Source organism: Perognathus longimembris, chromosome 13 (genome assembly GCF_023159225.1).
Source record: "Perognathus longimembris pacificus isolate PPM17 chromosome 13, ASM2315922v1, whole genome shotgun sequence".
Classification (NCBI taxonomy): Eukaryota; Metazoa; Chordata; class Mammalia; order Rodentia; family Heteromyidae; genus Perognathus; species Perognathus longimembris.
In genome coordinates, this window is record NC_063173.1 from 75,397 (window position 1) to 87,001 (window position 11,605).

Genomic DNA, 11,605 nt, shown 5'->3' on the forward strand with positions numbered 1-11,605 from the left:
ATAGTTCCCAGTGTGCAGTACCTTGTCATACCAACCCTAGGGAAACAACACACAAATGTCCTGTTCTTTCTACACTATCTCCAGACCATGGGTGCCTCCCTCAAGGTCACCCAATATGGTTTTGTAGGAAGCAGGGCCCTTCACAGGCCATGGCTACTGCCAGGGGGTCGTTTCAGTCTGTCTGCCATTCTTGGCCTCAGCTCTCAATCTCAGGAGCAATGGGAAAATTAACACAAGTAAGAGGTATAACTTTCTGAAGCTGCTGAGCCTCTATCCTGATGATGCTGCATCAGCAGGACCCAGAGCTTTGTCATCTATACTTTGGAAGACCCAAGACATCCCTTGTAAACTGAGTTGGGAATGTGACTCAGGAAGATGCATAAAGAGGCTGTTCCACCTGGTCATGTCATCTCACCTGTGTCCACAGAGCCCGGACTAGGCCTTTAAAGGGGGGAACATAGAACAGGATGTGTATCCACTCCCTTCTCAGAGAGGCCTGGAGCAGAAAGGGAGGAAAGAGGCTGACTGTCAGCATGTTAAGGGTAGGACCCCTTCCCCACAGAACTAAGGATTGATGAAGGGCTCCTACTCCATCAACCTCAGCCTCTCCCTCACCACTCTCACCCTCACCACCCTCAACCTCACCCTAACCCTTACCCCTAAAACCCATAACCCTAACCCAAACCAAGCCACTGGCCCTAGCCATGCCTCTGCCCCAAGCCCCTGGCCCCACTCCTAGCCCCAGCCCTAACCCAAGACCCTGACCCTTCCCCTACCCCTAGCCTCTGGCCCTAAACTGAGTCCCTGGCCCTGTCCCTAGCCCCTGGCACTAGCCCTGGCCCTGGCCCTAGCCCCTGGCACTAACCCTAGCCCCTGGCCCTAGCCCCTACCCATGGCCCCAACCCGAGCCCCTGACCCTGGCCCTGCCTCTACCCATAGCCCCAACCCAAGCCCCTGGCCCTGGCCCTGCCCCTGCAGCTTGTGCTTGGCTTTTTCTCTCACAGATGGTGTTCTTCTACCTTGAGCCATGCATCCAATCTGGCTCTTTATCTGGTTAATAAGAGAGATCATCTCACAGACTCTTCTGTCTAGGCTGGCTTCGAACCTTGATCCTCAGATCTGAATCTCCTAAGTAGCTACAATTTCAGGTCTGAGCCACCTGTGCCAGGCTTGATATGAGGATGAAAAAAAAAACAACTAAATGAGTTTGTGGGCAAGGAAGTATACACCTGGGATCCCAGTACTTTGAAAGCTGAGGCAAGAGGATTGGAGAGAGAGACCAGCATGAACCATATAGCAAGTTCCAGGTCAGATTGGGCTACACAGCAAAATTGCCTCAAAAATATGAGCTACAAATGTGTAAAAAGCCTAGACCAGCACCTTGAATGTAGCAAATGTTCTTAAGTATATGAGCAGGGATTTGTTAAGTTTAATTGTATTCCATGGATGTCCAGGTGATTGCTTGGTACACCATATGTACTCAATTAATGTTGTTACAGAATTTATAACCTGAATAGTAATCCTTACTCTTTACCACTTTCTATATTTTATTTGGGAGTTTATATTTTATATTTTGTTTGGGAATCTTTAAGCTTGTTCAGCTGTGGACTACAGAACTCTTGAAGTTGTGCGCAGGGCTCCAGGTGATGTGCTAGGATTTGGCCAGCAGAGGGCAGAACCTGTTTAGACAAAGGTCTGATGAGCTGAGTGAGCCAGTGGGACAGAAGAGCTCCTAAGACAGTGGTTTGGAACTCTCCGTCAGTGGGACAGGACAGATGTGGGGGGGGAGTGAGGAAAAAAGATTACTCAAGATTTCCTATCCGTGGTAATTATTACTGCTTCTCATGGTTGCTGAAGATTATACATTTTTTCTAAGGAAAGAAAGAAATGTGCCCACAGAGCATTTTCTATTCATTTCCCTCTGCCACACTTCCTCTTCCAGCACTCCAGTCACCTGTCATAGCCATTATCTTATAAAAAGTATTTATTATTTAGTTTATTAAAAACCACCAATCAAGTTATACTAATTATCTTTTTGTATATACGTTTTTATCTCAGTACTGGGGATTGAACCCACACTTGACAGGCAGGCACTCTGCCACCTGAACTGCATTCCTGTCCTTCTGAAACTTGAATCAGGGCCTGCCACTGTCCCTGAGCTCTTTTCCTCAAGGCTAGTGCTCTACTACTTCTGGCTTTTTGGTGTTTAATTGGAGTTAAGAGTTTCATCATGAACCTCCATCCTCAAATCTTAGCCTTCCGAACGGCTAGGATTATAGGTGTGAACTAAGTTTTCAGCTTGTTTAAAATTTTTTTAATTATCTTTCAGTAGTTGTACAAAAGAGTTTCAACTCAACATGTCAGGTAATGAGTGCAATGCATCTTGATCAAAGTCACCCCTTTAATTTTGTTTTTAAGATTGGATTTCATTAATTTTTCCCGGACAGCCTTGAACTATATACCTCCCGAGTAGCTGATATTGCAGCGTATGCTACCACAACAAGGCCTTTGTTGTACTTCTTTGTTTATGGGCTCCCACTTTTTATGATGTCTTCCTGTGTCTGAAGAAAGTCTTATGCACAAGACCCAGTCCTACTAAGTGCTAATGATGACTTCTCTTTGCACTGTTTCTTGTGGCTATTATAGAGGGAGACAGGAGGCCTGATGTGGTCCATTGCTGAGCTCTGGAGGCCCAAGAAACAATCCTCAGGTGTTTTGAATTTCCCATCATGCCCAGCCACTTCACATCAGATCACTGACACACGGTTCTTGATGTATACATGATATGGATCACTACGCTTGTCCACTTTGCGGGAACGGGTGTATCCCAGGATGAGGCTGCCGACAGTGACCGCAAAAAGGAACATGACAAAGAGAATGTACATGTAGGAGTTGTCATTGCGGCCAGGGAGGCCAACCTGCAGTGTCTCGGTCTGCTTGTTGGGTTCTGGTCCTGACCCTTGCCCTTGTCCTGGCCGGCACAGCAAGTTGCTGTGAAGAGAAGCATTTAGAGCCTTCAGCACAGCGTGCAGGCTCTCGTACAAGGTAGCAGTCCCATTTGTAGTCTCCATAGCAATGGAAACTGAAGTCAGGTAAGATCTGTGAATGCTGTGATGGTGGGAGAAAAAAGGGAAGAGATGGCTTCAGTTACCCACAGCTAGAATGATTTCCTCACTCATTAGACCACAACTCAAATCCCAACATCATGGTTTCCTGTCATTACATGTTTACTTAGCTGTCTTCTCCACTCTCCCACAGGCTAAAAGATGGTAGTTTTCCTCACTGCTGTATGTTAAGTACTGTGACAGCATACCATAGATGTTCAATAAAAACTTGTGAATGAAGTCTTCCTGACCTCTGTACCCCCTATCAGCCTCTACTTTCTATGGACTACATAAGTCACTGAACTTCAGGCTAGAAGGCCCTTAGGTAATAATAATACTGTTATTATTACTATTTGTGCTGGTACTGTTGCTTGAACTCAAGGCCTTTGTTCTTGCTTAGCTTTTTTGCTCAAGGTTTGAGTTATACTTGAGTTCCACTCTAGTTCTGGCTTTTTGCTTGTTAACTGGAGATAAAAGTTTCATGGATTTGAATAGCTAGGATTATAAGCATGATCAACCAGTGCCAGATCATTAAGAGAGATTTAATCTAGCTCCTTCCATGGAAAACTGAAGCCCAGAGGAGTAACTAGCCCATGATTTCAGTATCAGTGGTAGAGCCAATGTGACTAGCCCAGAGCTGAAGTTACAGGAACTAGTCAGTAGCCAAGGGACACTTGAGTACTGTCTCCCCAACTCCAGACTCACGTCTTCACTAGATGAGTAAGTTCTGTTTAACATGTGCTCAGAGAGCAGCCAAGGATACAGCTAAAAAATCTTCCCCTACCCCAGGATACCTTAGCAGGAGACTTGAGGAACCACAAGGGAAAGATGGGAGTGGTAGAATGGAAGTCAGTAGTTATATAGGAACAATGGATATATTACCAATCTGTTTGGATAGACAAAAAAATAAACATGCTCCCGCAATTAACACTCGAGTGTAACTTTGTGGTAAAAACCAAAGGAATGCAGGCAGTGCTTGATGTTAGCCAATCCACAAATGATGGTGGTGGCTTTACTTTTGTAGAGCAGAGGTTGTAAGGATCTTTAGAATTCCTTTAGCCTGAGTGCTCTTGTTTTACGATGAGAAATGGAAACACAGGCAGATATCTTGGTGAAACTGCTACTGGGTAAACTTTGGGCATAAAGTGACTTCCGTTTTCTGTTCCTTGGCTTCTCACTATCTACATCTAAAAAAGGAAGGTCCCTTGGTCAGCATTAAGGTCCTGTGACAATATGAGTCACAACATGCTGCTGTGCGATCTTGGATAGATAAGGATGGTGGGAAGAGTACTTGGGGGACATTCTGAGCCCCTCAAACCCCAAGACAGAGAAAGCAGACTTTTTCTTCTGATGTTTAGGTATTATTGAGATATTAGATATTTCTGTAGATATTTTGATATTCATGAGTCCTGGGGCTGGTTTATACTACATATATCCCAGCTTAGATAAACTGAGGATTGGGGCTGGAGATGTGGCACAAATGATACACTGAGAGCCAAAGTGGTTGACTTGAGTTTTCCCTCTTAGCAATGCATGCTAAGGTGCTCTATCTTGAGGAAGGAGAAAACAGACTGGGGTGAGGTAGAATTAGGAGATAGTGTGGAAAACATGTGGGGTTCACTGAGGGGAGTAAAGACTCATGAACTCTTTCACCCATCAGGCCCTTCTGCCAGCACCTTTCTGGACATTTGTGATTCCAATTGGAGGAAGCTATAGTTATGCATCTTTTGGTGCTAAGTTTAGGTAGGGATGGAGCTAGGTAAGAGAACATTCTGTTTGGATTAATCGAAGCAGGAGAGCTGATGAAAGGGCTAGTTGGTTCTCTATAACTTGTTTCTGGAAACCTGGTTGGGGATTGACAGTCAACACATTGGCTGTTCTTGGCTTCCTTCTGCAGGCTAGTCACTGATGACCAAGCTCCAGTGATAGAGAAGACAGAGCTCCTGTTCTGGCAAGGCTTCACCTTGAAATAGGAAACAGACAAATTCTTTCTTCCAAATTGTGAAGAGTTACTGAACAAGCTGAAACGAACTTTAAAGATCATTGCTGGACTCCAGTGGCTCACGCCTGTCATCCTAGCTACTCAGGAGGCTGAGATTTGAGGATCATAGTTTGAAGCTAGCCGGGGCAGGAAAGTGTCAGACTCTTATCTCCAATAAACTACCCAAAAAGCTGGAAGTGGAGCTGTGGATCAAGGAGTAGAACACTAGCCATGAGGAAAAAGCTCGGGGACGGACTGGCACACACATACACAAAAAATCATCTGCACTTTGGATTCTAGGGCCACACCTGTTTGTTGATGGGGAAACTGATGTTCCAAGAGGGGAAGTGACCAGTCTAAAATGGCCTAGTCAGTAAATGGCAAGGCTTGAATGAGAAACCAGTCTTTTTGCACTGTTTGGATATTTTTCCACTACAAATGGCAGTGTTTCCCTGACTCTAAGCTATGTACCATACCAAGTGCAGCAGTCTTAGGTCATGGGGCATCCTATCTTCTCAACATTCCCATCTTTTCCTGTGCTACAGACCCCTGCCAATCTTAGTCCAGGAGACAATGGGAAGTTTGGAAGAGAAGCTAATGTTCCTCTATCATCTTCTACCCCAAGGCTCTTCTATTGTAGTTGTATGCCAGACTCGATTTCCCTCATTTTAACAAGTTCTCACTAAATGCACTAGGCTTGAACTCAGCCAGTCTCTAACTTGGGGGATGGAGCATAAAGCTGTGATGTGATTTGATGGATGAACTGAGTATCTTGGTGAGATTTTTCTGGAGATTTCTCTAGGGGGAAAAAATGAAACTCCATCAATGGTTCTTTGTTAGTTCCTCATTGCTGTGTTCAGCTACTCTTTCTGGATGAGTATCTTAAGAGTCTAAAGTTAAGAAAGAAACAGGCAGGTAGAAAGTCACAGAAAGTAAGTAAAGGATCCAAAAGCACCTCCCAGGATGTGTAGTGCGGCCACTGTCCTGGGCATGAGATCATTGTCACTGCTGTGAACTGGAAAGCGGTAGTGTGGGAGAAGAGTTGAAAGAGTAGGCCTTAATATATCAATGGAAGGAGATACAGGAACAGAATCAGGAAAGGATCTTGATGATCATGGTATTGGTATAACCCCTTTATTCAACCAATGGGAAAAACAGCCCAAGAGGAAATCACTCACTCAAGTTCTTACAACCTAGTTGAGGCAGAGCTGGCACCAGAAACCAAATGGTCTGACTCTCCTTCCACAGATCTTTCCATTGTAAGTAACTTGCTTCCTGACAGGTAGAATCTAAAGTCTTCTGTTATCCAAACTCCATAGGATGTGGCCCTGACACTGGCCCCATCTCCTTATGGTTCTCCACAGTGCCCATGCCTGTTGCTGAGCCACATGCCCATTCTCCAAACATCTCTGACCTTCAGATAATTCTTGCATTTGCTCATACTATTTTCTTAGGCAAGAAATACCAATTCTGGGGCTTGAAATCAGAGCCTGGGCACTGTCCCTAAGTTTATTTTTGCTCAAAGCTAGCACTCTACCACTTGAGCCACATCCCCACTTCCAGCTTTTTGGTGGTTAATTGGAAATAAGAGTCTCATGGACTGTCCTGCCCAAGCTGGCTTAGAACTATGATCCTCAGATCTCAGTCTCCTGAGTAGCTAGGATTACAGGCACGAGTCACTGGCACTCTGTGCCTTTCTCCTTTCTATCGGTTCAGCAAACTCTTCCTCATCCTTCAAGACACAGCTCCAATGTCACCTATTCAAATCTCCTGAGACAACTCTCTCCCTATTCTCTAGCCTATTAGTCTCTCCCTCTTGTCTATGCCTAATGTGCATTGCACAAAGCCTTGTTAGAGCATAGTATTGTAATTGTGGATGGAATGTCGTGTGTATGTGTGTGTGTGTGTGTGTGTGCATATACACGCATGTTTGCCTGCCTGCTGGGAGGTCTAAGGACAAGGCCTCTGCCTCATGAATTTCTTTATTATCTAGGCATGCATGCACAGCAGGCACTCAAGAACAAAATGAATCAATACCTATTCTATAAGAGCATCCCTCCCTCTTTAATACACACTCCCACTGATTTATGAAGACAGTTTTCTGTACTTGAAGAAAAAAAAAAAGCAACTAAGGGCTGGAAATATGGCCTAGGTGTAGAGTGCTCGCCTCATATACATGAAGCCCTGGGTTCGATTCCTCAGCACCACATATATAGAAAAAGGCAGAAGTGGCACTGTGGCTCAAGTGGCAGAGTGCTAGCCTTGAGCAAAAAGAAGCCAGGAACAGTGCTCAGGCCCTGAGTCCAAGGCCCAGGAATGGACAAGAAAAAGCAACTTCAAGGGTAGGCCAAAAGATTCTCTCTAGACTGGGAAAGAAAGGCTCTAAGAAAAGAAGCCACCTTGATCAAGTGGCGTAAGTTAAGGGAAGATGAATTCTGAGCCTCCTCTGGAAACCCTGACACTCCTTGCATCTGAACCCCATTTAATCCAAAGGGCAAACATTCTTGGCCCCCAAACATGGCAATAGCTTTGCAAGCCTCTTCTCTGTGTACTCATGTAGGGTGTGGCCATCCACACCCACAAATTGCACACACAGTCCAAGTCCCAGTTTTGGCCTGTGGTCTTGCTTTGCTGTAGTGCTTTTCATGATTCTATACGTTGCCCTGTGTGACCTTGAGTACTGTATTTATTCCCTCTGAACAACATCTGCAGGATGGAAGCAATTATCCCTGACCTGCTGACCTCACACAAGGAATGAAGGAGACAATAGATGGGAAAGTGTCATAGAGACTGCAAACACCAGAGAAAATGACTGGGCAGCCTGGCCACATTGTTCTTATTCCTGTCTCCATATCGCTCTAGACATAGTACCAAGAACAGATAGCCCTTCTTCCTATGGCTCAGCAGAACCCAGGGGGTTCTTAGTGCTCGCTTCTTCTTCTTAGAAATGCTTACCTCCTTCAAAAGCCTTCCTTGTTCCTCACTCTCTCTGATGATCTCTGGAGTCCTTATCATTCCTAAATACCAGTACTGGTCATCAAGAGATCTAGCCTTTGTCTTAGTTAAGTCCCTTCTCCACTCTAAGCTTCATTTTCCATCATTAAGTTGGAGTTTCTTGTCTTATCATCTTATTAGAATGTATTTTAATAGAATGTGCTTTGGCAAGTGTGAAGTGAGAGGGATGGAGAATCTTGTTGGTTTTCATCCTGAGGAGTTCAAAGAATCTGAAAGCAGTTTTTAATGCTTTAAGCATGAATCTTCCTCATTAGGAGCTGACAAAGTGGCTGGGTGCCAGAAGAAAATGAGGGATGTATACATTTACAATATTCATTTGTAAGTTAGAATAGCCCTGAGCAAGGAGCAAGGGAACTTCAGTTCTAGTTCTGTTACTATCTGATGTGACCATAGGGAGGTCATCTCCACAAGGGCCTCAGTTTCCCCAAGTACAAATCAATGGGGCGTACAGAGGGGGGGTTAGGAGGACCTAATCTCTCAGGGCGTTGGCTCCCACAGCCCTGCTTTATAGCTAGGGCAGGGGCAAGGAGTGTGGCCAGGTGGATTAGGATGTGACCTCAGGGAAAGGGGAGGTAATTGCCTCCAGGTCTGCAGGTTACCCAGGTAACTGGGTGGAGACTTAATGAGGTGGGGGCATCTGCATGTAGCCCTCTGGGAGAGGACCTTCCAGACAAGAGATTCCCAGGTCAAGTCCCCCTTTCTCCTCAAGTCCTATGTGATACATGGGGCAATGGGGTGGGGTGGGGGGCAGAGACCCACTTTACAGGTAGTGATCTAGGGAAAGAAAGCACAAAGCCCCCATGCTGGAACCCAAGCCTCCAGCTGCACGGGCCTGGCTCTACATTACCAGCATTAGAAGATGCCTTTGGATTGGACGCTGGTGGCTCACACCTGTAACCCCAGCTATTCTGAGAGCTGGGATCACAGTTCAAAGCCAACTCAGGCAGGAAAGTCTGTAAAATTCTTATCTCCAATTAACCACCAAAAAGCCACAAGTGGAGCTGTGGCTTAAGTGGCAGAGTACCAGCTTTGGGTGAAAAACCTCTGAGACAGTACCTAGGCCCTCGGTTCAAGCCCCAAGACCAGTGGGGGGAAAAGGAGGAGGAGGAGGAAGAAGCAGAAAGAAGAAGGAGGAGAGGAGAGAAGGAGAAAAGAGGAGGAGGAGGGGGAGGAAGAGGGGGAGAGAAAGGAAGAGGAGGAGGGGGGAGGAGGAAGGGAGGAGGGGGAGGAGGAAGGGGAAGGGAAGGGGGAGGAGGGGGCGGCGGCCGCAGCAGCAATAGGACCTGCTTCAAGCCCCGGGACCAGCAGAAGGGGGAATTCGAAAATTAGAATTCGCCGCCGAGGAGGCGGCCGCGGGGGCGCGCGGGCCCAGGGCTGGGTGGCTCGGGGAGAGCTGGTGAGCCCTGGCAAGGCTTTGGCCTCGGGGCTGCCCGGCCCGCAGGCTGGCCGAGTCCTGGACGGCAGCTTCCGCGCGCGCGGACCGCAGGCGTCACTGACGCGCGTGTCGGCGGCCCGGCGGGAGCCGGGAGCACTGGTGCGATCCCCCACGGTTTCCGGGCGCAGCACCCACACCCCGATTCCCGCCCGGTGTCTGCACGGCTCTCTCCTGGGGGAAGGGCCATGCCCTTCGGCCCCGCGGCGGCTCGGCGTCCCCAGCCGGCACGGGGCGTGCGCCTTACCTGCCCGACCCGCCGGGCTGCAGGACCACCGTCGGCGCCCCCCGCCGCGCGCCGGCCGCGCTCCCGGAGCTCGTCCACCCCGCCCTGCGCCCGCGGGCTCTGCGCTCGGACCCGCACGCGGCGCCCTCTAGTCTTCCCCGGGGGCCCCTCCTCCCGCCCCGCCCCGCTCCGCCCCTGCACACCCACCGCGCCCCACGCCGGCTGCAGGCACCCCAGTCCAGATCCTCGGCCCCGCCGCCGGAGGATTCCGGCGTTCCGGGCCCAGAACCGGCGGCTTCCGGGACCGGTTTCTTGCTCCACGTGGCTTCGGCTCAGCCCAGCCTGAGGCCGAACTCGGGAAAGGAAGGCTAGGGCTTGGGTGCTGGTGGAATCAGGCCTGACTCCGGAATGACTTTGTGGTGGAGGGCAGGACTGGCTCCTTAAGGGGCCTTGACTTCCTAGCAGCAAAATGGGTATCCACCCTGCTTGCATGCTTCATATGCTTCTGGGATCAGATAAGTTATCCGATCCGAAATCTTAAAACCGGAAGATTCCCAGGCACCCCTCGGGCAGGCCTGTAAACCAAGCTACTCAAGCAACTGAGATCTGAAGGTCAAGGCTGGAAGCCAACGCGGCAGGAAAGTCTGTGAGATTTCTTTCTCCAAAAGTTTCAGAGAAAAAATTCTAACAATGATGAGAATATCACTGAGTATTTACTCTGTGCCAACACTTCACTCAGTGCTTTACCAGTCTGTCATTAATTTTTTTCTCATACCCTGAAGCAGATGCTATAACAATGCTTGTTTCATTTAAAGAAACTGCCCAGGAAGACCAAGTAAACCAGCCACTGTACCCATACAATGACCCCCTATGACCCAGAAGAACAGAATAGGCTGTTGTAGAAAGTACTAAGGAGGATTCATTTAGTATCTGAGTAAATGTTTCTGTCCTCATCTCTGCAATGGCTCAAGAACAAGCTGTATAGTCACGTACTAGGGATACAGAGAGGGAGGTCAATCATCAGGTGGGCAAAATACTGCTCAGGACTTTCCAAACGAGAACAGAACAGCTCTTCCAGAATAATTATTTCCCACCTTGGCAGTACTAGTTTCCAACTCTCATACCCCTAAAACAGCAGCATTTGGCACCAGGGATGGAAAACAAAGATCTAGAAAGCATAAGGGCCAAATTATAGGTAGATAAACTATTAATTAACTAATACTGGCTGTCAAAAGACATATTGTTCCAAGGGTGCACATGGGGGGGGGGGTCGCACTGGAAAGGGCTTATACCTGATACCTAGTATAGTTCGGTCATTAATTCACTATGACTATGTATTTTTCCTAAGCCTCAGTTTCATTTCTGTATGAGGAAAGGTTGGGAACATACTTCTAAAATCATTTCAGCTTGCTGGGGGCTAGTGGCTCATGCCTGTAATCCTAGCTATTAAGAGGCTGAGATCTTCAGATCATGGTTCAAAGCAAGGTCAGGCACGAGGCTCTTTATTCCAATTAATGATCAGAGCTGGAAATGGAGGTGTGACTCAAGTGGTAGAACGCCAGCCTTAAGTACAAAAGCTAAGTGAGAGAGCAAGACCTTAAATTCAAGCCCAGACACACACACACACACACACACACACACACACTTTGTGTTGAACAACTCACAGAAATTGTTTGTACTCAAAAGTCCAATCTTAGATGTGAAGAGAATTATAAATGTGGCTGGTCAAATGAAGTTTACAATATGTATCAGATTTTGAAGATGTAAGATGAAAAGCTAGAATAGCTCATTAATATGCTTATATTGCTATATACAGATGTGTGGTAAGAAGGGTTAAATACATGAAA

The 11,605-nt window shown here is 47.3% G+C and overlaps 1 protein-coding gene across 1 annotated transcript; it reads right to left on the reverse strand.

The window, feature by feature from the left end:
* Nucleotides 1–2,402: 2,402 nt before the first annotated feature.
* Kcne3 (potassium voltage-gated channel subfamily E regulatory subunit 3) lies at nucleotides 2,403–9,817 on the reverse strand. Its single transcript, XM_048360379.1, has 2 exons — nucleotides 9,780–9,817; nucleotides 2,403–3,108 (listed from the first exon to the last, which is right to left on the reverse strand). Exon 2 carries the CDS (start codon nucleotides 3,069–3,071, stop codon nucleotides 2,748–2,750), a length of 324 nt encoding a protein of 107 aa, XP_048216336.1. The 5' UTR covers nucleotides 3,072–3,108; nucleotides 9,780–9,817; the 3' UTR covers nucleotides 2,403–2,747.
* Between the last annotated feature and the right edge of the window lie 1,788 nt (nucleotides 9,818–11,605).